The 26,347-nt window shown below is 38.2% G+C and overlaps 1 protein-coding gene across 3 annotated transcripts in view; it reads right to left on the bottom strand.

Annotated features, from left to right (window-relative positions):
• TXK (TXK tyrosine kinase) overlaps nt 1-26,347 on the bottom strand; it is a 66,380-nt gene that overhangs the window by 25,148 nt on the left and 14,885 nt on the right. Inside the window, exons 3-9 of one of the 3 annotated variants that reach the window (XM_024746665.1) lie at nt 21,158-21,206; nt 19,994-20,096; nt 19,080-19,285; nt 16,454-16,519; nt 11,749-11,803; nt 3,281-3,360; nt 2,216-2,343 (exon numbers count right to left, since the gene is read on the bottom strand). In XM_024746665.1, the coding sequence (XP_024602433.1) occupies nt 2,216-2,343; nt 3,281-3,360; nt 11,749-11,803; nt 16,454-16,519; nt 19,080-19,285; nt 19,994-20,096; nt 21,158-21,206 (687 nt within the window). Of the gene's footprint in view, nt 1-2,215; nt 2,344-3,280; nt 3,361-11,748; nt 11,804-16,453; nt 16,520-19,079; nt 19,286-19,993; nt 20,097-21,157; nt 21,481-26,347 lie in introns of all 3 variants that reach the window. The other 2 variants (XM_024746664.1, XM_024746663.1) reach the window with 2 other exon arrangements.

The raw sequence follows: 26,347 nt of genomic DNA, 5'->3' as shown, positions 1-26,347 counted from the left end.
AGTGACTCTGAAGACCTAGTTGGGGTTAGAGCCCTCATGAAGTTGGGACTCTATAACACATGATCAAAATAAAGAACATAATAGGAATTTCCTTAAGACCCTAACACCTTCCTCTAACTTCAAAGTTTTTGTTTGCCAAATATTTTTATTCTGTGAATTACTACCAGTGGTTTAGTGATGGTTTGTCTCTCTGATAGGAAAAAAAAAAGTCTGTCACTCTCTTTGCATTGTCATTACTTCTGGTAAAGAGATGGATTGTCATGAGCTAAACTGATCAGAAGTCAAAAAGTAGACGGGATAGTCATGGGTTTCAATTCACAGCCTCATCTGGATCCTCCAATGATCTAAGTTGCCTCTTTCTGGAGGAGATGACAGTCATTAAACACAGACTCTGGAGCCAGTAGGTTCTACGGCTCCAATGGTTTCAAAGATTTCTGTGAATTCAAATCTCAGTGCAAATACTTATTAACGGTGTGCCTTGAGCACAACTCATGCCTCAGTTTCCTCTTCTGTAAGATAGAGACATCAACAGCATCTACCTCGTTGGATTTCTCTGAAGATTAAATAAATAAATATACATAAAATAGGGTCTGGTCCAAAGTAAGTCTTCAGTAAATATCAACTATTTCTGAGTCCCATGCCTTTCCTCTTATCATCCTTCTTTCTCTCTGTCTTATCTCTTTTCTACTTTCTTTTCTCCCTAATAAACAGCTGCCATAGTTAGAAGTTCTCAACCCCTGTTTTTCTTTTTTTTATCGTTCGATCTAGCTTTAATTTTAAAAGTTATCTGTGTGGTATTTCTTACATTATAAGAATAATTTCTATACATTGTAATTTTTTAAAACCCTAGCACAATCTACAAAGCAGAAAATAAGTTTCCCTTACCCCCAGTCTCATTCCCCAGAGGTAAACATTAACAGCTTGTAAACTGTTATAATCTTATTAGTTTAAAAATTATTACCTAAACTGTAACAGGATTTTTCTATATATGCACGTATTTCTATATATTGACTTTTCAAAAGTAAGACTATAACTATACTGTTTTGCACCTTTTTTTCTTTACTAAGCAACTTATCACTAACATCTTTTCAGGTCAGCACATCCTGATCTGCCTCGGTATTTTTTTTAACGTCACCACCACCACCACTCTGTTTCTTAAATTTTTTCTTTGAAGGAAGGGGAAAGAAGAGTGTGAAGAAGAAAACTCCTGATTCTAAGGGTTTCTATCTCTAGCCACAAATATGTCCTCACTGGCCCCGCTCAGACATGTTGCCACTTCCTCTCTAACCAAACGCCCAGTGACCATCAGGAATATCCAAGTGGACTCACTCCATAAGAGAATAAAAACTTCCTTGGATTTATTCCTGATATTTAGAACCAGTGCAATGGAAAAGTGGCCACTTTCCAAAAGGGATTTGTTTGGGCATCACAACTTTTCATGAGAAAAATCTAAATAAAGTACTGCAAGTACTTCAAGAAGTCAAAAGAATATGGAAGTTACAGTGGGTTCCAAATTCTATAACACTGAGGTAAGGAGATTTCCCCCCATAGGCTCAGAGTAGTCCAGTACAGGTTGGACGACGGCTGAAGACCAGAGCTGTGGTTGTAATCGTGTTGGAACTTTCTGGAATTCTACATCTTTCCATAGATGATAGGTTTGCAAAAATAGCCATTATTGCAAATTACAGCTGGGAAAGGGGGTTAAATATGCCTCTGGTATATTCAAGTCAAATAGTAACTGTGTAAGACTGTGTCCTGTGTAAAACATTTTCTGTTTTCCATACAAGAAAGAACAGACGATGAGACATTTAAGGGTAATTTTCTATTGCAACTTTCTAAATTAAGAGCAAATTTAGAGGGGTAAAGAGAAAAAAGAATGAGCCTTTAGGACATTTGAAATTTTATTACATTTAGCTCCATGTAAATTTCAAGAACAGATGCATAATGACTAAATGGCCTTTTGCTTCCTTGTCATCTATCATTTTTCCAACCTGGCAGAAATGTAAAAAAAAAAAAATCAACCTACGTCTTGCCACCTGACTAGAAAAAACAAAAACGCATCAATGAGGAGGAGAATTGCACAGAAGACAGGTTGTATTTCGACTCTTAAACATTTCTACAGGGATATTTGGTCCTGTTAAGTGTCTGACCAGAGATACATTGCCTCTCTGGGGCCTGGCTCCCCGACTCTCCCAGCCTGAAGTTTCTGACTTACCAGCTGCGTTGTGCTGGTGATACCAGATCAACTCGGGGATTGATTGAAAGAGGTGTCTTTCAGCCACGTACCACTGTCCTGAGTCCTTCCTTTTAATCTGATAATGTTTGATGGTAGCCTCCATACTTCTACAATCAGTAAAATGTGAGTTCATAAACAAGCAAAAGACCACGTTGGAACCAAGTCAATCATTAAGCAACAGGACTCCACCTCTAAAACTCATATCCTAGTAACACTACACATTGAAGAGCAGATAGGATTAAATTCAACAGCTGCACCCCCAGCCCAGGAAAATTCCTCAGCTATGGTACTGGGGTCTTAGATTCAAACATAACTTCAGCGCAAGTTGTCTAGGTGACAAGTCTAGTGTCCAAAAATGTACAGCTCGTAATGGACACTTATGAGCATTTATTGAATCAAGTATCAGTTCAATGAATGAATAAACGCACTGTGATAGATGTGAGACAAAGGAGGGAGGAAAACCAGTATCGGGTGTATTGATGAGCAGGTTTGCTATGGGCAGCTGGGGCTTAATCCCTCTAGGAAGAGATGAGAGTCTGTGGAACATACCTCAGAGTCTTCCCACTAAAGTGCAAAGGAGCTGAAGGGCTTATCCTCCACTCCTCATGGATGGAGGGTCACCTAGGAAGCTAACTCTCAGGTACCTCCAGTCCACCCCTGGGGACCACAAGAACCCGCAGCCAGAGAACATCCTCAGGCAGAAAGAAACAGGAAGCTTTCTGAGTACAAGAGAGCTCTCTGCAGGGTAACCCAGGGGTAAACCAAGGTGAGGAGAGAATCGCACCAGCAGTGTCTTCTACAACTAATCAAATCTCCTTACTTGATGCTTGAGAAAAGGAGATGAGACAGTTTAAGTAATTTATCCAATGTCACATGCAGAGCTCGTTAGGGGATAAAATTTGAACCAATTAGTTGTCCCAAGTTCCAGGCCAGCAATTTTCTATGTTAGGCTCTCACTTACATTCTCTATGTGATGGTGTCTCCATAACAATGACTGTCGCAGGGATTGCTATTTCTAGAGAGATCAAAATCACAACTGCTTACCTCCCAGCTCTTATAAACACAGAAATGGTGTAGCATCCCAAATGCCTTGAATCTCTGACAATAAATGCACCTTCTTTAGACTGCAAAACAATTCATTCATTGTACAAGTTTATTCCTTATTAGGAAGAAAGACAAACATCTCAATAATGAAAACCAAAGCTATACTGATTTACTATAAAAGGATGATACTGTTTTTTCAAGTACACACAATGTTATCTCTTAAACCCTTTATAGACTTAAATGTCATAACTATAAAATAAAATATAATTGGGACAAGAATTTGCAATGCATGAGTATTTTAAAACTTTGCTCCTGATTTTTCTAAGAATTCTGCATTTGACAGCCTTGTGCCCCACCATTTAGTTATTTTTGTTCTACTGATCAAGATAATAGATAAAAATAGCTGATGAATAAGAAGAACTCTGAGACAGACTGACAGGATTGTTCTTTAGAGGAAAAGAAACAACATGGTAAGTGGGGGTGAAGGAGGCAGAGAGGAATACATCTGGGAAGATGAGGAATGGAAAGAGACCAGAGCTCATGATACGGATGGAAAGAGAATAGACTTGGGAGAGTCTGGAGAGAAGAGCGAGGACAGCCATTCTGCTTGCTCTAGGGGTACAGGAGAGGCAGAAGGAGAAATGGCAGGAGGGAAGAATATTATAATAAGTTTGATGGTACATTATCAATTGGATCCCCATGGACATTCTTTGGGAAACTCCACTAAAGCTGAAAATTGCTTTCAAATAAGCTTAAAGTTGACGGTTTGGCTTAGTTTGATACCGTAAAAAAAGTTTTCCCCTTATTAAGTGTGCTTACACTCATGAAGAGGAAAATATCTCAGAATCTTGGCAGACCCGTGAAAGCTTACACTTATCAAGTGCTGGTGGGTTGCTTGAGAACTACACGATCCAAACAGCATCTCCTCAAGATGAACATAATACATCTTCTCCTTCTCTTTCCAGATGCTTACCAAGAAACAAGCCTCATTTTCTGGTCAAATTTTTGAACCAATTGAAAAGAATAGAGAGCCCAGAAATAAACCCACGCTTATATGGTCAAATAATCTGTGACAAAAAAAGACAGGAATATACAATGGGAAAAAGACAGCCTTTTCAATAAATTGCAATGGGAAAACTGGACAGCTACATGCAAAAGAATCAAACTGGGTTACTTTCTCACACCATATACCAGAATAAACTCAAAATGGATTAAAGACTTAAATGTAAGACCTGAAACCACAAAAGTCCTAGAAGAAAACACAGGCAGTATGCTCTCTGACATCGGTCTTAACAACATTTTTTTGGATTTGTCTCCTCAGGCAAGGGGAACAAAAGCAAAAATAAACAAATAGGACTATATTAAACTACAAAGCTTCTGCACAGTGAAGGAAACTATCAACAAAATGAAAAGGCAGCCTACTGAATGGGAGTAGATGTTTACAAAAGATATATCTGAAGAGGGGTTAGTGTCTAAAATACACAAAGAACTCATACAACTCAACATCAAAAAACAAACAATTCTATTTAAAAATGGGCAGAGGACCTGAATAGACATTTTTCCAAAGAAGATATACAACAGACCCATGAAAAGATGCTCAACATCACTAATCATCAGGAAAATGCAAATCAAAACCACAACGAGATATCACCTCACACCTGTCAGAATGGCTGTCATCAAAAAGACAACAAATAACAAGTGTTGGCAAGGATGTGGAGAAAAGAGAACACTTGTGTACTACTGGTGGAATTATAAATTGGTGCAACCACTATGGAAAATAGTATGTAGATTCCTCAAAAAATTTAAAATAGAACTACCATATGATTCAGCAATTCTACTTCTGGATATTTACCTAAAGAAAACGAAAGCACTAGTTTGAAAGGATATATGCACACCAATGTTCATAGCAGCACTATTTGCAATAGCCAAGATATGGAAGCAACCTAAGTGTCCATCAACAGACGAATGGATAAAGAAGATGTGGTACATATATATACAATGGAATATTACTTAGCCATAAAAAAAGAATGAGATCTTGCGATTTGTGACATGGGTGGACCTAGAGGGTGTTATGCTAAGTGAAATAAGCCAGACAGAGAAGGACAGATACCATATGATGTCACCTATATGTGGAATCTAAAAAGCAAAGCAAACAAGCCAACTAAAGAAAAACAGACTCATAGATACAGAGAACAAATGGGTGGTTGCCAGATGGGAGGGGGTTGGGAGGGGGCATGAAATAGGTGAAGGGGACTGCATTACAAACCTCCAGTTATAAAATAAATAAGCCACAGGGATGTAATATACAACATAAGAAATACGGTCAATAATATTGTAATAACTTTGTAAAGGGACAGATGGTGACTTAACAGTGATCATTTCATAATGTATGCAAATATCAAATCACTATGCAGTACACCTGAAACTAATATAATATTGTGTGTCAACCATATTTCAATTAAGAAAGGAAATTCAAATTAAAATGAAAAAATCTAGAAATTAATAAGGAAACACTACATATCAGGACCTCTGTTATATCGGTCAGGCAATACTCAGAAATAAATTCACAGTCTCATTATTTATATCAATAAATGAAAGGAATACAAAATAAACAGATCCAACTCAAGAAGTTAGGTTAAGAATTATAAAATAAACCCAAGTAAAGTAGAAGAAAAGATCTAGAGACTGTCATATAGAATGAAGTAAGTCAGAAAGAGAAAAACAAATATCATATATTAACGCATGTATGTGGAACCTAGAAAAATGGTACAGATGAACCAGTTTGCAGGAAAGAAGTTGAGACACAGATGTAGACAACAAACGTATGGACACCAAGAGGGGAAAACCACAGTGGGGTGGGAGTGGTGGTGTGCTGAATTGGGCGATTGGGATTGACATGTATACACTGCTGTGTATAAAATCGATGACTGATAAGAACCTGCAGTACAAAAAAAAACAACTAATACTAATCTTTCTTTGGGTTATTTGTATGGAAATATGTTAATATAAATGTTTCAGACATTACATGAAATTTCTAAAAATCTTACATGTTCTGACATAACGATATAAGTCATAATTCTAGTTATTACTTTAAAATGTATATCTCAGAAATAACTAAATTTCCTTATCAATTGCATTATTCTAAAAAAATAAAGACAAAAGCAGAAAATAATAAATTATAAAAATATAATACAGCAAGTAATTAAATTCAAAGTCTGGTTGCCTAGGGAAAAACAATAAAATAGATAAACTACTACTTAACCTAATCAATAAATAATGGGGTGAATCTATTAAAAAATAAGTCACAAGCATCCAGAAAAAAATTAAAGAATCTTCTTGACTCTATAAAATACATTTGAAAACTTGAATAAAATGGGTAATTAGCTAGCAAAACATAAAATTTATCAAAATTGATTCCAGAAAAGCTAGAAATCTTACTGGACCAATTGAACTGAAACACGGATAAGGTTTTAAAAGAGCTACAACATTAAAAAGCACCATAGTTACACCTTGTGATGTTACTAAATCTTAAAGAAATGATAGATCAATTAAATAATTCCAGAGCATATGAAAGAAGAAAAACTTCTAAATTATACAAAGTGGTTTAACATCCATACCAACAACACAGCAAAGATTGTGTACAAAAGGGAAAACAACTAACCAGTCTTCATTTATATCAATGCAAAAATCCTAACTAGGGGCTACCCTGGTGGCGCAGTGGTTGAGAGTCCACCTGCCGATGCAGGGGACGCTGGTTCGTGCCCCGGTCCGGGAGGATCCCACATGCCGCGGAGCGGCTGGGCCTGTGAGCCATGGCCGCTGGGCCTGCGCATCCGGAGCCTGTGCTCCGAAACGGGAGAAGCCGCAACAGTGAGAGGCCCACGTACCGCAAAAAAAAAAAAAAAAAAAAAAATCCTAAAAAAATTAATCTCCCCCAAACCCAAAAAAAAAAAAAAAAAAAAAAAATCCTAACAAACTGAATCCAGTAGCACAATAAAAGAATAATATACCATGACCAAGAGGGATTACATACAAGAATGCACAAGTAATTTAATATTAGGGATTTTATTAATATGATTCATCATTTAATAGATCTGAGGAGAAAAATCTCATCAACAACTCCATAGGTGTTGAAGAAGCATTTGACAATTTCAACTTATATTATCAGGATTTTCTTATTTTTTATAAAATGGTAATATATGTGTACTTCTTTAACACAATAGCCCTTATTTACTTTAGTCCCAAGTCCAGCATCATGTTTTATGTAGAAATCATTCTAACTAAAACCAGGAAAAAAGAAATACCCACTGTCAGCCCTGGTATTTAATTCTGTTCTGAGATACTAGCCAGTGCAATTAAATGAGGCAGAAATTAGCAACACTGATTTAAAATTGTAAAAGAGGGTTGAAATAATCACTGTTTGTTGCTGATAAGATTACATACCTGAAACCCAAGAGAACTGCCTGAAAAAATACTACAAAAATTTTTTGAATTCATCTAATTCATCAATTGCAAACTAATTCACAGAAATCAAGAGCTTTCAAAAGTAAAAATAACAAGATAAGCCCATTTATAATAGCAACAAAAAGATAAAATACCTTAAAATAAACTTAAAAATCCATGTGCAAGGGCTAAATGAAGAAAACCTTAAAATGATCCTGAAAAATACAAAAGTATTTGCTTTTTCTTATTAGGTCTTAACTCCATCTAAGATCTGTTTTTGCTTGATGTAGGGACCTAATTTTAATTTTTTCTATATGAGTAATTAATATATGGGTCCTGGAACAAATTGGTCCCTAAACCCCACTGATCTGTAATGCATGAACAATTTTCTCTAAATTAATCTGTAAATTTAATGCAACCAACAGAAAAGTTTTTTAAATGAGGCAAAGTAATTCTGAAGTTCATATGGACAAAATATGTGTCTCCAGAATGTTTCTAAAAAAGAAGAAAGGAGGCTAGCCACACCAGAGAAAGCTTCAGTGTTTAAAAACATTATAATGGCAGAACATGAATAGACAGGCTGATCAATGAAACCATGTAGTAAGTCCAGACATAGTTTTTTGTGTTTATGATGAAAGTGGCATCTCAAATCAATACAGACAAGAAGGACACTTGGTAAAGAAAAAAATTAACTTGGATCCAAACCTCATGATAACAGGAAAAATTATAAATGGATCAAACATGTATACATAAAAAATAAAGTCACTAAAGTAGTCAAGAAACATGGGAATTTCTTTTTATAACCTTGGAGTGGACAAGGCAATTCTAACCTGACACAAACCCTGAAGTCTTACGAAAATTTGTCTTAAAAATTCAAATACTATTCATGGCAAGAAAAAAAACACAAAGCAAAAATTGGAGAAAATATTGCCACATATCACAAAGAGTTAATTTCCTCAATATAGCTACCTAGGTCCTACAAATTGTGAGGGAAGCATCAAAAAAACCCACAGAAAATTTTGCAAAGGATATGGACAGCTACAGAAAAGGAAATACAAATATATAGACTTTAATATAGAAAAAACTGCTTAACATTCCCAGAATAAGAGAAAAGCAAATTAAATCACACTGAGATGAGATGCCAGAGAGCAAAGTTCCAAATGTTTAATTAAAACGCTTGCTGAAGATGTTGTGGGAAAATAAGCACTCTCTTACATGTCTAAATGTAAGACAGATATATAAATTGATACAACTCTTATAGAGGGCATTGTGATATCTAACAAAATTGGAAATGTGCATTCTCTTTGACCCAGAATTTCCACCTTTGGTGATTTATCCTACAAATATTCTCACATAAATGGAAAGAAGACAAATGTGTTGGTTACCTACGGCAGGACTGTTTTAATAGTAAAGAAGTATATACTACTTAAATTTCTATGATGAAGGACCGGTTAAATAAATTGTGACAGGGACTTCCCTGGTGGCGCAGTGGTTAAGAATCCACCTGCCAATGCAGGAGACACGGGTTCGAGCCCTGGTCTGGGAAGATCCCACATGCCGCGGAGCAACTAAGCCCATGAGCCACAACTACTGAAGCCCGTGCGCCTAGAGCCCCTGCTCCGCAAGAGAAGCCACTGCAATGAGAAGCCTGCGCACCGCAACGAAGACCCAACGCAGCCAAAAAAAAGTAATTAATTAAAAAAAATAAATTGTGACACATTCATGCTAAGAAATACTATGCAGGTGTAAAATGAATGAGGACGCTTTACATACTGATGTGGAAAGATTCCTAAAATATATTATTAAGTGAAAAAAAGTAATGTACAGAAAAGTATAATAATTATGTTACCATTTGCATAAAAATAACACAAGAAAATATTGATATATTGTACTTGCTTGCATATGTAGTAAATATCTGTGAAAGGACACAAAACAAACTAATAATAGTAGTTTGGAGGGAAATTGATGGGTTGGAGACAAGGATGAAAGAAAATTCAAAGTCCTTCCTTTTGATTTTTGAAGTATAAAAATTTATTGACTATTGAAATATGAAATTAATAAAATTATAAGATACTTCCATAAATAATTTATGCAATAAATTTGAAAATAAATATAAAATAGGCATTCCTTAGGTAAATATAAATTAAATCCCCCCAAAAAACGCAAACAGGGGCTTCCCTGGTGGCGCAGTGGTTGAGGGTCCGCCTGCCGACGCAGGGGATGAGGGTTTGTGCCCCGGTCCGGGAGGATCCCATGTGCCGCAGAGCGGCTGGGCCCGTGGGCCATGGCCACTGAGCCTGCGCGTCCGGAGCCTGTGCTCCGCAACGGGAGAGGCCACAGTGGTGAGAGACCCGCGTACCGCAAAAAAAAAAAAAACAAAAAAGAAAACGCAAACAGAAAAGGAAATTAAATTGTAATCAAATATCTATCTGTTTGAAAATGCAGCTTGCCAGACTATTTTACAAAAGATATATCTAACCTTCAAGAAACAAATAACTTCTATCTAATATAACAATTCCAGAGATTGGAAAAAGAGATAAAAACCCCACATGCCAACTCATTTTATGATGCTAGTATAACTTTTATGCTAAAACCAGACAAAGAGGACAGAAAATTAGAAGCCAGGCTAACTTTGAACTTGATAGGACAAATGCTAAATAAAATATTAGGAAACCCTGTGCTCCGCAATGGGAGAGGACACAACAGTGAGAGGCCCGTGTACCTCAAAAAAAAAAAAAAATTAAACACATGGACAAAATGGGAACACACCCTTCTACTGTGGTTGCCTCTGCTGAGTGAGTGAGGACCAGAAAGATGAGGGAGGGGGTGGGCTTTAACTGTATCTGTAATGTCTTATTTTGTTAAAGAATGTTATGACCCAATGTTACTATTGATATTTACGATATCTGGGTTGTGGGTATGGGAAGGTTTGCTACCAAATTCCCCATTCTAGCCTTTGTAGGGAGGTCAGACACTTGCCCCGTTCTGGTTTCCTCTCAGATGTAGAACCTCACATAGGACCTGCCCAGCCCAGAGATTCAGGCCATATTACCTGTGACCAGCTTGCTTACTGTGGACCTACTTTTCGACTTCCCTTCTCCACTTCTGCCTGCCTGTCATCACACCTTCTTTGTCCATTCTGTACCCACTAATGTATAATGTCACCATGCCAGGCAGATATTGCATTTGCTGCCATGCTCCATTTCCTTGCGGCCAGTGAGGCAAGGCCAGACCTCCAGCCTCTGTCCCCACCACCACCTGAGGCTGGTCTGTGTCCCTCGTGCTCAGCCTGTCCCCCAGCTACTAACTGGACCATCCCTGTGTCCTAAGCCATTACTGGCACTGAGTTTTGAGATACAGACCTGATTCTCGCTCATATTTCTAGATTTCCTCAACATCCGACACCAGGTCATAATGACACATATACTTCTCACTTACTTTCTAGTTCTGACTGTACATTTACCCACAGTTGATATTTACCGTCAGTTGGAAATTTAAACTATACACAGTTTTGTTTTGTTTTGACCTAGATGAGCAGTTTTGATCTGAGTTTGATATTTTGGCTACTCCACTCTTCCTTTTGTTCCCAAGAACGAAAGTGCAGCCCCGTGTATTTTTCTATATCTGTGTTTTTCATGAGTTTAAGCTAAGCTCAGGAGGGCAGACTATATATTGGATTGTCATTGATGCAAAGGTACACAGGCAATCCAAACAGAGACCCTTCTGGCAGAACGCACTTCAGAGTGAATGAAGGAGTTTTAGTATGTTAGAGCTGGAATCATTTCAGGAGAAAGACATTTCTGAAATTATGGTGAAAATCAATGAAAAACATGATTTGATACAAAGATATCTAGTTTACGACTTAAAAAATGTATAGTAGAGATGAAGTTGTAAGAATATTTTAAAGCTAAAAAAACAAAACCAGTGAGTAATACAACTTTTTAGTTGGGTAAAGTCTTTATAATGTGCCTCTCTCAGAAATTTTGAAAATATTCACAAATTTATTCACAAATAAATTGAATTACCTCTTGTCTCAAAAGACGTTCTGTCTGATTTCTGGTGATATTTCTATGGTACCACCTGTAAAAGTAATAAAAATAATTTTTAAATGTTATGTTCTATTTCTTTCCAGAAAAAAAACCCAAAAAACCCCAAGCTGCTCCATTTCCTTCATTTTTAAAAACTTTCTCCAGAACTGATTTTAGAAAACGGAGTGATTTTTAACTCAGATAAACAATAACGTACTGTAATGTGTCCGTTAGTTTAATACAGTTTTATTGATTGCAAGCCAAGATCTCACTTATTCTATCACATCTCCATTCAACTTTCTGACACACACTTAGTATATAATTTTGAATGATATAACCTCCTGAAAATTCCATAAAAGATATGTGGTTAGGAAGTCATCATCTTCAATAAACACCTTACAGAGCTTTGGTTAAACAAACTAAAAAATAACCATTTCTTTCCCCTCAGGAACATCTTGTTTACATGCTTATATATGTGTTACGTTATCTTTCTGAAGTTAAAACTCACACCAACTTATCTGACTCTCCTAAGTTTGTTACCTTGTGGTAAAGTCAGTGGTTTGATAGCGTAAACAACCAATATACAAATCACCCTGCCCCAATCCCTCACGGGCCTCATGGTGGTCCTCTTTTTCCCCTCGCTTACTAAGCTTGGGCCACATTGGGAATCTTTCCAGGCTCAAACTCACGAAGCCCTTTTCCGCCTCCGACCTTGCTGTTATCTCTGCATGAAGCCATCATTAAATGACTTTAAAATACCAGAGCTACACACAGTGATCATAATTAAGTAACACTGTAATTTAAACACATGGTTTGGTATAACAACACAATCAGTAGGCAAATGTGGTACAGGAAAGAGAGAGGAAACGGTAGAACAAAGGCGAGAGACAGAAAAATGGAAAAGCTTTCATTTCAAAACAAGATTTTAAAAAGGAGTTACTCTAATTTTACCAGAAATAATATTTTTGTGGACAGTGGAAGGAAGAGTGCATATATAACCATGCAGTAAGTCAAGTGGGGGGAGCGCAAAGGTGGCTGATTGAAACTCAGACCTGCCTTGGAGGATGGAACCTATCTCATCATGTGGACTTCCTCTAACCTTCAATAGTAGAAAGTTGCCACTAAATTAGAATGGTCAGGTTCTTTAAATACTAATGCCCTCCAATTGAAAACAGTCTTTTAAAAAGATGAACCACAGAGAATAGGGGATGATTACAGATGATTCTAATCAAAGTAATATGACTATATGACTACTTACTGCTAGTGGAAACAAGAGTAACTGTGATGTTAAACTGTGCATATCATTCAGTACTTTTTAATGACTATTCATATTATGGAAGGGAATTTCAAGATGAGTCTGAGACCTCTTGCTGTAGAAAGAAGAAATTCTTTCAAAATAAATGAGGCAGAGTTAAAGACACAGGGAACCAGTTTAATGGGCCCCCCACTGGCTAAGTTCTGAAATATGGGTGCTAAAAGGAGAATGATGATTATAGCTCACTGAAATAACTGAAGCTATAAAAAGCCAAGACTGCATAATGTACTCGAAAGGGGAGAGATTAACATAAATTGATTTTTTTCTCAATAATGTTTTTTACCTGCTATTGTGTTGGTGTTAATTTTGTTGCTTTGTACTTATTTATTATAGTGATAAATAAAATAAATATATTAATTTTGACTAAATATAAATTAAAAATCCATCCACGTGGAAGTCATACTTAGAATGACTTCAAAGTAGTAACAAAAGAGCCAGATAGAAGTATATGATGAATTTAAGACCCTTTAAAATAATGCAGAATTCCATCTGCATTATTACAATGATATATGTAAGGCAGGAAAAGATAGGATGAATGCAATTTAGAGGAGGTGGGAGCATGGTATTTCAGAATTTCATCTCTTTAAATCAGTTGGTGAAAGTTAGAAGAGTTTTTGTTCTGTTTTGTTTTTTTCAAATAGGTAAGGCTGTAACTCCTTTACTGAGACAACACTGATTATAAAACTAATATTGAGGGGCTTCCCTGGTGGCGCAGTGGTTAAGAATCCACCTGCCAATGCAGGGGACACGGGTTTGAGCGCTGGTCTGGGAAGATCCCACATGCTGTGGAGCAACTAAGCCCCTGTGCCACAACTACTGAGCCTGTGCGCTACAGCCTGTGAGCCACAACTGCTGAAGCCCACGCACCTAGAGCCCATGGTCCGCAACAAGAGAAAACACCGCAATGAGAAGCCTGCACACCGCAACAAAGAGCAGCCCCGGCTCCCTGCAACTAGAGAAAGCCCACGCACAGCAACAAAGACCCAACGCAGCCAAAAATAAATAAATAAATAGTAAATAAATGTTTAAAAAATTAAAAAAAAAAACTAACATTGAATGATTTCAATAGAAGTCCCAATACCCAGGATTGTGGTGGGCCTTCTACTGACATATTAAAAAAAATCCTGGCTCAAACTCACCAGGATTGGACTCACGGTACGTCCAACTGTGGTTGAGTACAACCATCTTATATATATGTAAGCCTCCCATGTGCCATTCTTAGATTTCTGATCAATAAGTAACAGTATTGTGGTCTTGAGTTTTAGCCCTAGAAACCCTATTAGGTCTGAGAAGGTTAATCTGCTTCACTGAGTGACTTTCTAACCCTGAGAAGGTTAAGCACTCAGTGTAGAGACAATTAGATAAATCAGACTCATATTTCCATAGCTCAGGATAATCAATGTTTGCTATTTAAAATATCTATAACTTTAAGAGAATCTGGCATATCAGGTTTTTGTCTTTGATTTAAAATTAATCTTAAACTTGTTATTTGAAGTTTGAGGGAATTGAACCAATTTTTAAAATGACATTCATATGGATAAGAGAACTCGATTTACCACATATATCTGTTTAACTTATTACACTTCCAGGATCATGTAAGGACTTACAAAGGGCTATTACAATTGCAAATTTGCCCTGTCAGGCATGTGATGTACAATACTTAAAAAGAAAACTGAATTTATTCAGTTTATCAATGCAAGTTAGATGTTTCCAGAAATTTAATTAACTGAGCTTATAAATAGGATGGATTGTTTAAAGACATTTCGTATGTTGAGTATGAATTAAGGTGATTGTTCTTAACTTTTTTAGATTTATGCGTGGTATATCAAGACTTACAAGTTAAATCTGAAGGCTTACTGAAAACCAGGGTTTTACGTTGTAATGTTGATAATTTAATTTCAAACCAAAGTAGCCATAAATATTTCTCTGAATAAAGGTTCCCCTGAAATGTCAGAAGCCCATGTGGACACAGCATTCCTTCCCCGCTCGGCCCCTAACTCCCTCCTGCCCCCTTTAGGCCTCAAGTCACTTCCTCAGGAAGGTCTTCCCCACCCAACACGCTCATTTAAATTATATCCCCTTCCCTCTCCCTGTGCCCCATACTGTTCCTTCATAATACCACAATTTAAAATGATATATTTATTTGTGAATTTGGGGTTGTTTAATGTCTATTTTCCCATGAAGCTGTAAGTTGCATGAAGGCAGGGACTGCTTCTGTGTATTCCATATTGTGTTTCCAAGGCCTGGAACAGCTAACATCTGGTACATCCTAAGTGCACGATAAAAAAGACTGAACAAATAAATTGACTGGAGGACTGAAGTATCTATGAATGTAGTACACCTGTAATACTAGGCAAGGTGGACCAAACTGTAAATGCCTTACCTGTTCATTTCACAGTTCAAGACGGGTTCGAGCCCTGGTCCAGGAAGATCTCACATGCCACGGAGCAACTGGGCCCCTGCGCCACAGCTAGTGAGCCTGCTCTCTAGAGCCCGCGAGCCACAACTACTGAAGCCTGCGTGCCTAGAGCCCGTGCTCCACAACAAGAGAAGCCACCACAGTGAGAAGCCCGTGCACTGCAACGAAGAGTAGCCCCCGCTCGCCGCTGCTGGAGAAAGCCCGCGCGCAGCAACAAAGACCCAATGCAGCCAAAAATAAATAAAAATAAATAAATTTAATATCTCAACCTTAGTTTCTGATCTGCAGAATGAGGGGCAGAATGATCTACAGAGTGACTGCTAAGATTTCCGTCTTCTAAATCTATAAGGGTAGCAAGAATGTATTTCTAAGCAGAACTCTAGTAACATACCAAATGTTCTTCCAAACTACATTAGCCTACTTCTCAACTTCATTGATTTCTAAAAGATTTCAAAACATGAGCTAAATACAGTCATATGTCTATATATTAAGTCTAATTTCATTTATGCACAATTAATGCCGTTTTTAATTTTTTTAAATGTTTTGACCACGCTGCATGGCATGAGGGATCTTAGTACCCTGACCAGGGATCGAACCCATGCCCCTTGCAGTGTAAGTGCAGAGTCTTAGCCACTGGACCACCAGGAAAGTCCCCATTTTTTAAATAATAACTTTTCCATTTAGGACATGCATTAAAATAAGTGCAAGATGAGTGTTTGGTTTCACATTGTCACTGTCAAAAATTTTTTTAATTGACCGTACAAAACAAAAGTGATTTTAAGAAAAAGAAGTTTCTGAATCAACCGTTATAAGGATCAAAGATCTCTTAGGCTAAAGCTGCCAACCGTGTTACCTTCTTTTCCTTACTTTGGTCTTACAGACCAAAAACACTGTGTATACTTATAAGCTGCCCAAATGTACATAATTTTCATAGATTAACCATAGGACATATTTTGGAGGACACTTACTCGTATATTTCTAAGTTGGTTGGTTTGTTTTCAGTTACATAGTTGCTTGGAATTAAGCCTTCATTCCTACAAAGACAAAGCAAAAATCAAAATGCTTGGCATACTTGTGGCATTATTATGGCAAAAATCCTTTTAAAAACCTCAAGGATGCAGGGGAAAATCAAATTCATTTGACTAATTAAATTGTTGAAAGAAGAAAGAAACGTTTTTTTCATTTCAACTAAAATCTCTGCATGATAAATACTAAGTTTCTGACTTATAATGTGAATAGTTTAAGACGTTTTCTGACAAAAATCTTTGCAAAGAGGAAAAGGTGTACTTACGTGATCACTGGGACATCATAGTGACTAGATTAAAAGCATACCAATTACAAAGATATTGACTTAATTCTTTTTAATTGCCACAGAGTATTCCACAGAATAGATACTCTAGTTCAGCCACGCCCCTATTACAGCAAAGCTGGAAAGAAATACTTGAACATGCCTTCTTGTGTACAAGTAAAAGTACTTCTCTAAGACAGATACCAAGCAGGGAAACTGCTGGGTCACAGAGTATGTACATCTTTCAGTAGATACAGTAAATTGCTGTTGAAGGGAAATGTACCAATTTATACACTCATCGGCAGGGGAGGGGTTTCACTTTTCCTATACCTTCGCCAATGAAATCTGAAATTTAAAATTATGAAAAGATCTCCAAGACATTTTATTGAGGAATACAAGCAAGTTGCAGAGCAATGCATAAAGTATGGTCAGACTTAGGTAAATTATATCTGCAAACAATACCATATGTTTCAGTGAGTGCATTGAGAATGATCTGGACAAGTACTCACTAAATGAATAATGGTGCTTCCTTTTGGGAAAGAGAATGGGTTTGGAGGTGCGGCAAAGCAGAATTTGGGTACTATTTATCATGTTTGAATCCAAAAAAAAAAAAAACTATATTCAGTTATTAACTTTGAAGTTAAAAATTGTTGTTGTTTCTAAGTCTGAGTCATGCCAATAGGCCACCTGCAGCCGTAGCTAATTACACAGCCCTGAACCTACTAACTTACTGTGATCACTGGGACATCATACTTCTTTTCCCACTGAAAAGTCTCCATCACATGTTGAGACTCAATCAAAAACTGGTAACACAGCCAAATCATCAGGAAAATATAAATAAAGAGGTATGTATGTACTTCTGATGCTTAGACACCTATAATCTCCAAATCTTGACAAGGATCAGAAATCAGTGCCAGCATTCTTTCCCAGAAAGCTCACCTACTCCTCAGAATTCTTCTCTACCCAGGACTACAGTCTGGCATTAGCAATCTATTGTAACTGACACAAAGAAGTCTTATTGCATCCCAGGGTCTTTTTTCTTTCCAATTTAATTCAGAAACTATTGCAATGTTTACTTCTAAAACTAGTCATTGTAGAAATATGAAAATGAATAAGATACTGTCTCCATTTCTATCTCAGAGCTTAACAGGAAAAAAATTCAAATTGCCAAAGAAAGCATAAATTAGAATAAGAACTTGTATGGTAGGAACTATCATTCCCATTTTACAAATAAAGAAACAAAAATTCATTAAAAATAGAACTACCATATGATCCAGCAATTCTGCTTCTAGGTATTTATCTGAAGAAAATGAAAACACTAACTCAAAAAGATATATGCACCCCCATGTTCATTGCAGCACTATTTACAATAGGCAAGATGTGGAAACAACCTAAGTATCCACTGACGGATGAGTGGATAAAGAAAATGTGGTATATATCTCTACAATGGAATATTATTCAGCTATAAAAGGAAGAAAATCTTGTCCTTTACAGCAACATAGATGTACCTGGAGAGCACTATGTTAAGTGAAGTAAGTCAGACAAAGACAAATACTATATGGTCTCACTTACACGTAAAATCTTTTAAAAATTGAAAAATTGAAGAAACAAACAAACAAGCTCATAGATAGAAAGAACAGATTGGCGGTTGCCAGAAGCAGGGGTGGGTGGGGGTGAAGTGGGTGAAGGGGATCAGAAGGTATAAAACTCCCGCTACAGAATAAATATGTCTTGGGGATATAATGTATAGAATGGTGACTGCAGTTAATAGTACCGTATTGCATGTTTGAAAGTTGCTAAAAGAATAAATAAAAGTTCGTAAAAGTTCCCATCACAAGAAAAAAAATTTGTAACTATGTATGGTGATGAATGTTAACTAGACTTGTAGTGAGTATTTCACAATATATATAAATATTGAATCATTATGCTGTATACCTAAAACTAATATAATGTTATATGTCAATTATAACTGAGAAGAAAGAGAAAGGAAGGAAAGGAGGGAAGGAGGGAGGGAGGGAGGGAGGGAAACAGAGGGTAAGTGACTTGCCCAAGGACACACAACAGTAAGCGGCAGCATCAGGATATAAAGCCACATGTACCTAGTTTAGAAAGCCTGCCTGAAATCACGGTGCTATAATGCTCTTTCATACAGATGGGGAGGTGTGGGAACAGCTTCTGTTTCATTTACTAGGAAGAGTTATAAACCTGGATTAAATGAGCCACTACACGGAGTCTATGTCACGCTTCAGAAGTCTTCAGGGAATGAGAGATGAGAGATTTGGTAAAGACTAAGCCATCAGTCTTACCCCGAGCGGTCTCTTGCCTTCCACCAGTGAGGATTACACTTCTCCAAGATCAGGTATTCCTCTGCTCTCTTTAAGGCTAAGTCACAGGGCTCTCTGGGCAGGAAATCATACAGTGCTTTGACTTGGATCTTCTCTTCGGCAAACTCAGAGGGTGGGAGGGGAGGCAGCGGCTTGCGTTTTGATGGCTGCACTCGGCCCCTGTTGGACTGTAAACACTAAAGAGTGAGTCGTTGTGCTATTGTTTTAGTGATCTGTACTAAAAACGAATCGGGATAGAGCCTATCTGCCTGCCCCCTCACTTCTCCCAGCCAGCTGCACCAAAGCAGAAGCCCAGGTGGGATAGAGGTAGGAAATGACTAACTATAGAACGACTTCCAGATCCAGCAACACACTCATCATTTTGTAAATTCTCAAGATCACCAATTCTCTTGCCAGCATTGCACTGAATTGTTTTCGTGTCACAATTCTTAAAATTGTATTTCCTCCTTCATAGTTTCACTTCAAGGATTTTTCTCTCTTGGAAAAAGAAAAACGGCTCTTCCCTTTCGTGTGCTGTAAGCTTGTGCTTGGGTTTAACACACTTCCCAAGAAAACTGATTCTCCACCACTGAACTGAAAATTAATCCTGGCCTCAAAATGGCAGTAGCCAGAACACATTTTTTCCCCAATTTCAAGTTCTGCCAAAATATAGCAAAGTAGTCTATTTTAACTGTTTTTGTTGGTTGGTTGGTTGGTTGGTTTTTGTCTTTCACTTTCTTCTAGGACATCGATTCACTAAATGTTTACTGAGAACTCATTATGTGCCAACCATGATACTAGGTTCTGGGCATGGCAGCAAACGGTACCTCATGAGGCACAGACCCTAAAAATGCCACCGTCCTCTACCCCTTCACCCCCATCAAAACGATACTCACTTGCTTCTTACTTGGCAATTCACTGAACCATGGTCTGCGACGCTGCGTGTATTTTTCTGGAAGTTCTTCATCTTTGCTAAGGCTTATTTGTGTCCTCACTTGTCTGACATTGAAAAATAATCATGTTACAAATGATTATTTGTACTCAAGTTATCTATGAATCTACTAGATTATCACAAACTGGTAGAAAAATCTCCTTCCTATCGTTTTTTTTTTTTAGAAGACTTCCAAACTCCATTTCCTTGAACAAGGTACTACCTCTCAGAACTTCATTTTTTTTAATCTGGGAACTAGAGATGCTAAGAGCGTATAGAGTTGTTATGAAATAAAACTGAGAAAACATATCATGTGCCCAATACAGAGTCTGGTGCATATTAAGGGTGTACAATTACAATCATGATAATGAAGATCTTACTCTGTGTCAGGCACAGTGTTTATCATTTTACATGCATCACCTCATTCGATGGTATCTATTGTTATAAGTAGACATGGTGTAGCGATAAGAACATGAGTTTAGATCCCAGGTTTACCATTTTCATAGTGTGGCCTTGGGTAAGCAATGTAACCTCTCTAAGCCTCAATTTCCTCATCTGTATAATGGGGATTGTAAAAAAAATGGGTGGTTTTGAGAGTTACTTGAGCTAAAATATGCAAAATTCTTAGCACAGTCTGACATATAGAACACTCCCATTAAATGTTGGCTATTATCATGGTGCGCTGGATTTTATCCTTATACATCATTTGCTGGGCACCAAAGTGTAAAACACACTGATAGTTTGGGGGAGATACTCAAATAAACAAGACAGGATTCTTACCCTTAAAAGGTAAAAATTTTAAAAAAAAAAAAAAAAGTAAAAATTACAGAGTGAAACACAGACATATAAATAGCATACATGAAATAAGTATTAAATAAAGAACCAAGCCGTGTGCTCTGGGAACACAATGGAAGGAGCAATTAAATCCAAGAGGATCAGGGAAGCATCACAGACCTGACATTTGACCTACAGCTAGCTTTAAATGAATGGCCATTCAACAGGAAGAAAATGGGAGTAGGGTTTCCCAGGCAGAGGCAACAGCAGATACAAAGAGATGTGGAGACTCGACAGACAATAAAGAAAAGGAATGAATTAATTTCCAAGAAGTTGCCCTCGGAAGAAGACTTACCGCTTCTGCACGGAACAGCAACAGCAGAAAATCGACTGGACGGTATTATCTGAAAAGCAGATCATTCTCAACTGTTAGAAAGCCGTGAGTCCGTGATATTGGATAGAGGAGGCTGCTGGTGCTGGTCCAAAGGAGGAAATCCCTGAGGGTACGGGTGACAGAAAGTATTGCAAAGCATATGCAAAGTCTTGACCGTGCCCTTCTTCACTAGTAGAAGATGAAAAACTGTCACTAACACAAAAAGAAGTTACTGGCACCCCGGCCACTGTGGTTTCCCTTCTCAGGCTCTTGTTCCTGGGTCTGGTTTCATGCATTTCCTCAGTCTGTGAATGATAAATGACCATTGTATTCCTCTTTACCTTGATCAGGGCTAATGTCAGTTGACAAGTATACAAAAGAATATGATTCCAGAAACAATGTTCTCCTAGGAAATCTGTTAGCAGGGATTTTGAATTAGGTCCATCGCATTTCTTCAAAAATATTTTAATATATATTTACATAAAGTAATATAAATATATTTAATATATTATATAATAATATAATTTAACATATTTATTTTATTTTTATATATTATGTATCAAAATACATTTATACCTTTTTGGCTCTCAAATTTTCTATGGATTAGGTCCAAACATAAACTGAATATTTAAAGAAAGCACTAGCTATCTAGTAAATCTGGGTCATGCTTACACTTCTACTGTCAAGTTTAATCTTTATTTAAGCTAGACCATTTGCCTTTTTCAAACCATAAATTTTGAATTTATCAAAAGCTGTTTTATGTTCATAGAATCTGCATTTCACAGCGGCACTTTCTCATACTGACCCCTAAAAATGAAGCCTTGTTAAGGAAGCAGAGTACATGAGACATGAGCATTAGCTTTGAGGTTAGAAAGATCTAAGGATGAATTCTAGCTGCGGGGGTAGGGGGGAGGGCGCTGACTACATCTGGGATAAGTCCCTTTACTTCTCTATCTCTTTGTTTTCCTATCTGTGAAAACAAGATAATCATACCTACCCCCTTTGAGAAGCCTTAGGGGGCAGAGGTTAATCTCCAACTTTGTGGGTTTGGGCAAGTTACTTAACTGTTCTGTGCTTAAGTTTCCTCATCTGTAAAATGGGAATAATAGGACACTAGGCATGTAAGGCTACTATGAGGATTAATTGAATGAATTCATATAAAGCATGCAGAACAATGCCAGGTATATATCAATAGTAAGAGGGTAATCAAGAAGACCTATTATCATTATAGGGTTGTTGAGATTAAATTAGATATTTTCTCTAAAGTCCTGGAACATGGAAGAGGGGTACAAGCAGAAGACACCTGGTACAATCTACCCCTCAGCATCCACTCTATGCCTCCAGAACAAGGGATGAAAAAGAGCTACCATATTATCACCAGGTGATGTCAATTTGATCATATTCCCACCCGAAACCTAGTATATTAACCACCATTAGGATTCTTAAGTCAGGTAGAGAAGGAAACGAGGAGAAAAGAAGAGTAACATAGGACATAGCTGCTACAATTCCCACCTCTTACGCTGTTCTGAGTCCTAAGCTGATCACAGATACCTCCTGTCACCATTCATTCCTTGTGCCCCCTTGCCTCTGCTGACACTTTGGCCAAAGGAGGTACTTTATCTAATGGAATTGCCCAAATGTTCATTCCTGTGGGATTTGGGTCCTTAGTTGGTATTGTCTTAATGGGGTTGTTACAGTTTTCTACTGACCAGGACTATTATGAATTTTAAGAAATGAAGCTAGTGAATTCCCTGAGTTTCAAAGTCCTCATTGTACTCATTGTGAAGAATGAACCCAATTCCTGGTAATCAGGATACTCATCCCAGCTACTCTGACCCTTTCCTGTGCCTATCAATTTGCTGATACAAGGAATCCCAAAATGGTTAGAGGGCAATCTCAACTTCCAATGTTCCCTGACAAAAGGATTCTCCTCTCAGGCACTAGAATCTCCAAACTCACCAAACCCAAAGTCACAGGGAAAGAGAATAACAATATCCAGTGGGTTATTAGGTGGTGATAGGGGCCACTCCAACCTCTACTCCTTAGTTCCCAGACTCAGACATCCTGGCTATAGAGAAACAACACCACATTGGCTGTTGGCTTAAGGCATTTACTGTATATGATAGGACACCACTCCAACTTTGCAAGATGTTGTCTCCCAGGTGTCATAGCAACTGAGCCTTTAGCAGGCCATTCTTCTGTCCTATTAAGCCAGCTGCTTCTGAATTACAGGACACATGGTCAGAGTATTCAGAGAACCACTGTACCAGCACCAATGAAACTAAGAAAAGGCTGACTCCACAAAATGTATCATCTTGTAGACCTTTGGTTACATCTTCTCATTTTGTCCCCATTCCAAGAGTTTCAAACACATTCCTCCCCAGATCTTTCACCAACCTTCCAATCTTGTTCTTTCCACGTTCCTGAACTAGCAGGCCAACTTTTCTGCCGTTGCATATGAGTCAATGTAGATCGATGCCTCAGACTAACTGTCCCTAATGAAGTGAATAAACTGATGTACTTCTTGAAGTTCAAGAATGTTATTTCAACACCATCTTTCAGGCTACCTCTGAATAGGGCTGTAGCATGATGGCTGTTCATTTCCTGCTCATGTGGGTTTGGGTTGCAGATCTACCTGTAAATCAGGCCTGATGGGAAATTCCTCTTGAGGTCTTGGGTGTGAGGTGAAGGAGAAGCAGAAAGAACAGGTACTATGTGAATGTCACCTGCTCATGAAGTTTTCTTGAGCCTTCTGGATCTACGGGGGCCCACTTTCACATATACCATTTCCATATTATTATGGATTACTCCTACACATGCCCAATTTTTTGGTTCAGTGAATCAGATAACACTCAGCTCATGACAGGCTCACTCAGTTTGGATCACATAAGCATTTCATGGCATGGTTGGAGCATTCAGTCTTCACCAGTAGGAAGCCAGGAGCTACTTTTCAAATCAAAAATAGTGGGGACTTCTTCCCTGGCGGTCCAGTGGTTAAGTCTCCTCACTTCCACTGCAGGGGGCACAGGTTCAATCCCTGGTTGGGGGACTAAGATCCTGGATGCCACGCAGTGTGGCCAAAAAAAAAAAAAAAAAAAAAATCAAAAATAGTTATCAGCACAGGGTCAAGTAATTACTCCAAATTTCTGAGGGTTTGTGCTGTGATTCTCACAATGGGACTTTCAGAGGCTCCATATAGCCAACATTTTGCCCTTCATCCCAGGCTACCACCAATGATAACTGGAGTAATGGAAAATTGAGTTATTTCTCCCAGCAATAAGGCTATCCCTGGACCTCTAACTATATGACCAAATAAATCCCAATTCCAATTTTGACTCTGTTTCCTAGAGCCACTTATGATACCAATTATGGTATCAATCAGGCCTATAATATAAAACAAGACATACTTAAATTAGAATACTTTTAGAAGGGTTTATTTACAAAGAGACTAATTACAAAGGTATAGAAGGGGGTAAGGTAACGATAAAGAATGTGCAGACACCTGGGTCCAGCAATAGTGGAACTGTCACCATCCCCATGTCCAAAAGGCCCAGGAAAGTGAGAGTTAAGTAGAGCAGGGACCATTTTACAGGAGCAATGATCTGCTGTAGAGGGACACAGCCAGTTCAAGGTAACCTCGCCACAGCTTCCTTCCAGGGCTCCCCATGGGTGTAGTGTAACCAGAAGCCAGAGGGCTCAGAAGCATGCTGAACCAAGCCCTACAGATTACTTTTCCAGGATAGAGTGCAAGGTGGAGAAGAATGAATACCAAGAGGCCGGGCTCCCTGAGCCACGATGGAGGCTGGCTTCCACGTTTAATCCCCTACAGGTCATCCTGCCAGGATAGAATAGGGTGGATAAGAATAAAGATATCCAACACAGTAATCAATATATACTGGTTCCTTTGCCTTTCACCTTCAAAACCTAGATTCATGCATTAGTTACTTGCCTTTCTCCGGTTTGGATGTTGCCGTTATTCAATGTTTGGGCTACAGACACACTAGTGGTGTCCAGGGGTAAACATCTCATTCCTACTCTGGAGATACAATTCCAGTCCAAGCCCAGGCAAAGATTCACTTTTGCTCCCACTGCTGTGAGCTCACTCACCCCTGATTTAATAACCTTCTTCCTTAGCCTGCACCAAGAAACACAAAGTGGATTTCCAGGGACCAAAATAGAGTTCCGCAAACCTTCACTACATGGTGTATTATTAGGCTTTTGGATCTCAACTGCTTCTGACTGTCAGTTTTCATCTGGTGGCCTCTGCATGAGCCAATTGCCAAAAACACGCCCCCCAAACAGGGTACGTTAGCACTTGGGGGCTCTGTCTACCTTGGCAGGAGTGGTTCTAATTTGCCTCCTTACCGATTTATTCCAGTGTTGCCTTAGAGCCCCGTACAGATATGCATCCATCCAGGCCAAGAAATGTGAAGTCCAGTGTAGGTTATACAAGTGAGAGAAGCAAGCAGAGTATGGTATGGACTGTGGCAAAATGCTGTGTCAAAGTCCCATGTAGAGGTATTTAAATACTCCTTCCCTCTTCTACATCACCATTTTCCCCCTCTCTACTGGATCCTTCCCAATAGCAGATAAATATACTGCTACTTCACCCCTTAAAAACAAAACAACAAATTACCCTTGATCTTATTTCTTCCATCAGCTTTGCTCCCCATTTATAGTAATTAGCAGTCTTTATTTGCTGCCTCCAATTCTTTCCCTCCTACTTTCTCTTAACCCATCCCAGTTAAGCTTTTGATCCTACTACTTCCCAAAACTGCTCTTGTTAGAGTCACCAGGGTCCTATGCACTGCTATAAACAATGGTCAATTCTAAGGCCTCATCTTACCTGTGCTCTCAGCAGCATTTGACACTAGGTCCTACTGGTCCTCCTTCTTCTCAGTCTCCTTTACTGCTTTCTTCTCCTCCCTGCTAACTTCTTAGACTGGGTCTAATGCTAGGCTGCCCCAAAGCTTTTGATTTCTTCTTTACTCTGCCTTATTCACTCCCTTGATTAACTCATTCCTTCCTGTGTCTTAAAAGCCATCTATCTGCTGATGACACCCCAATGTACACCTCTACCCCAGTTCCAATGAATTCCAGACTTGCACAGCCAAAGGCACTCTCAAATTCTCCACTTGGATGTCTAGTGGACATCTTGAATTCACAGGAAGA

Source organism: Neophocaena asiaeorientalis, unplaced genomic scaffold (genome assembly GCF_003031525.2).
Source record: "Neophocaena asiaeorientalis asiaeorientalis breed wild unplaced genomic scaffold, Neophocaena_asiaeorientalis_V1.1 scaffold19, whole genome shotgun sequence".
Lineage (NCBI taxonomy): Eukaryota > Metazoa > Chordata > Mammalia > Artiodactyla > Phocoenidae > Neophocaena > Neophocaena asiaeorientalis.
This window is presented reverse-complemented; position numbering and strand designations above follow the sequence as displayed.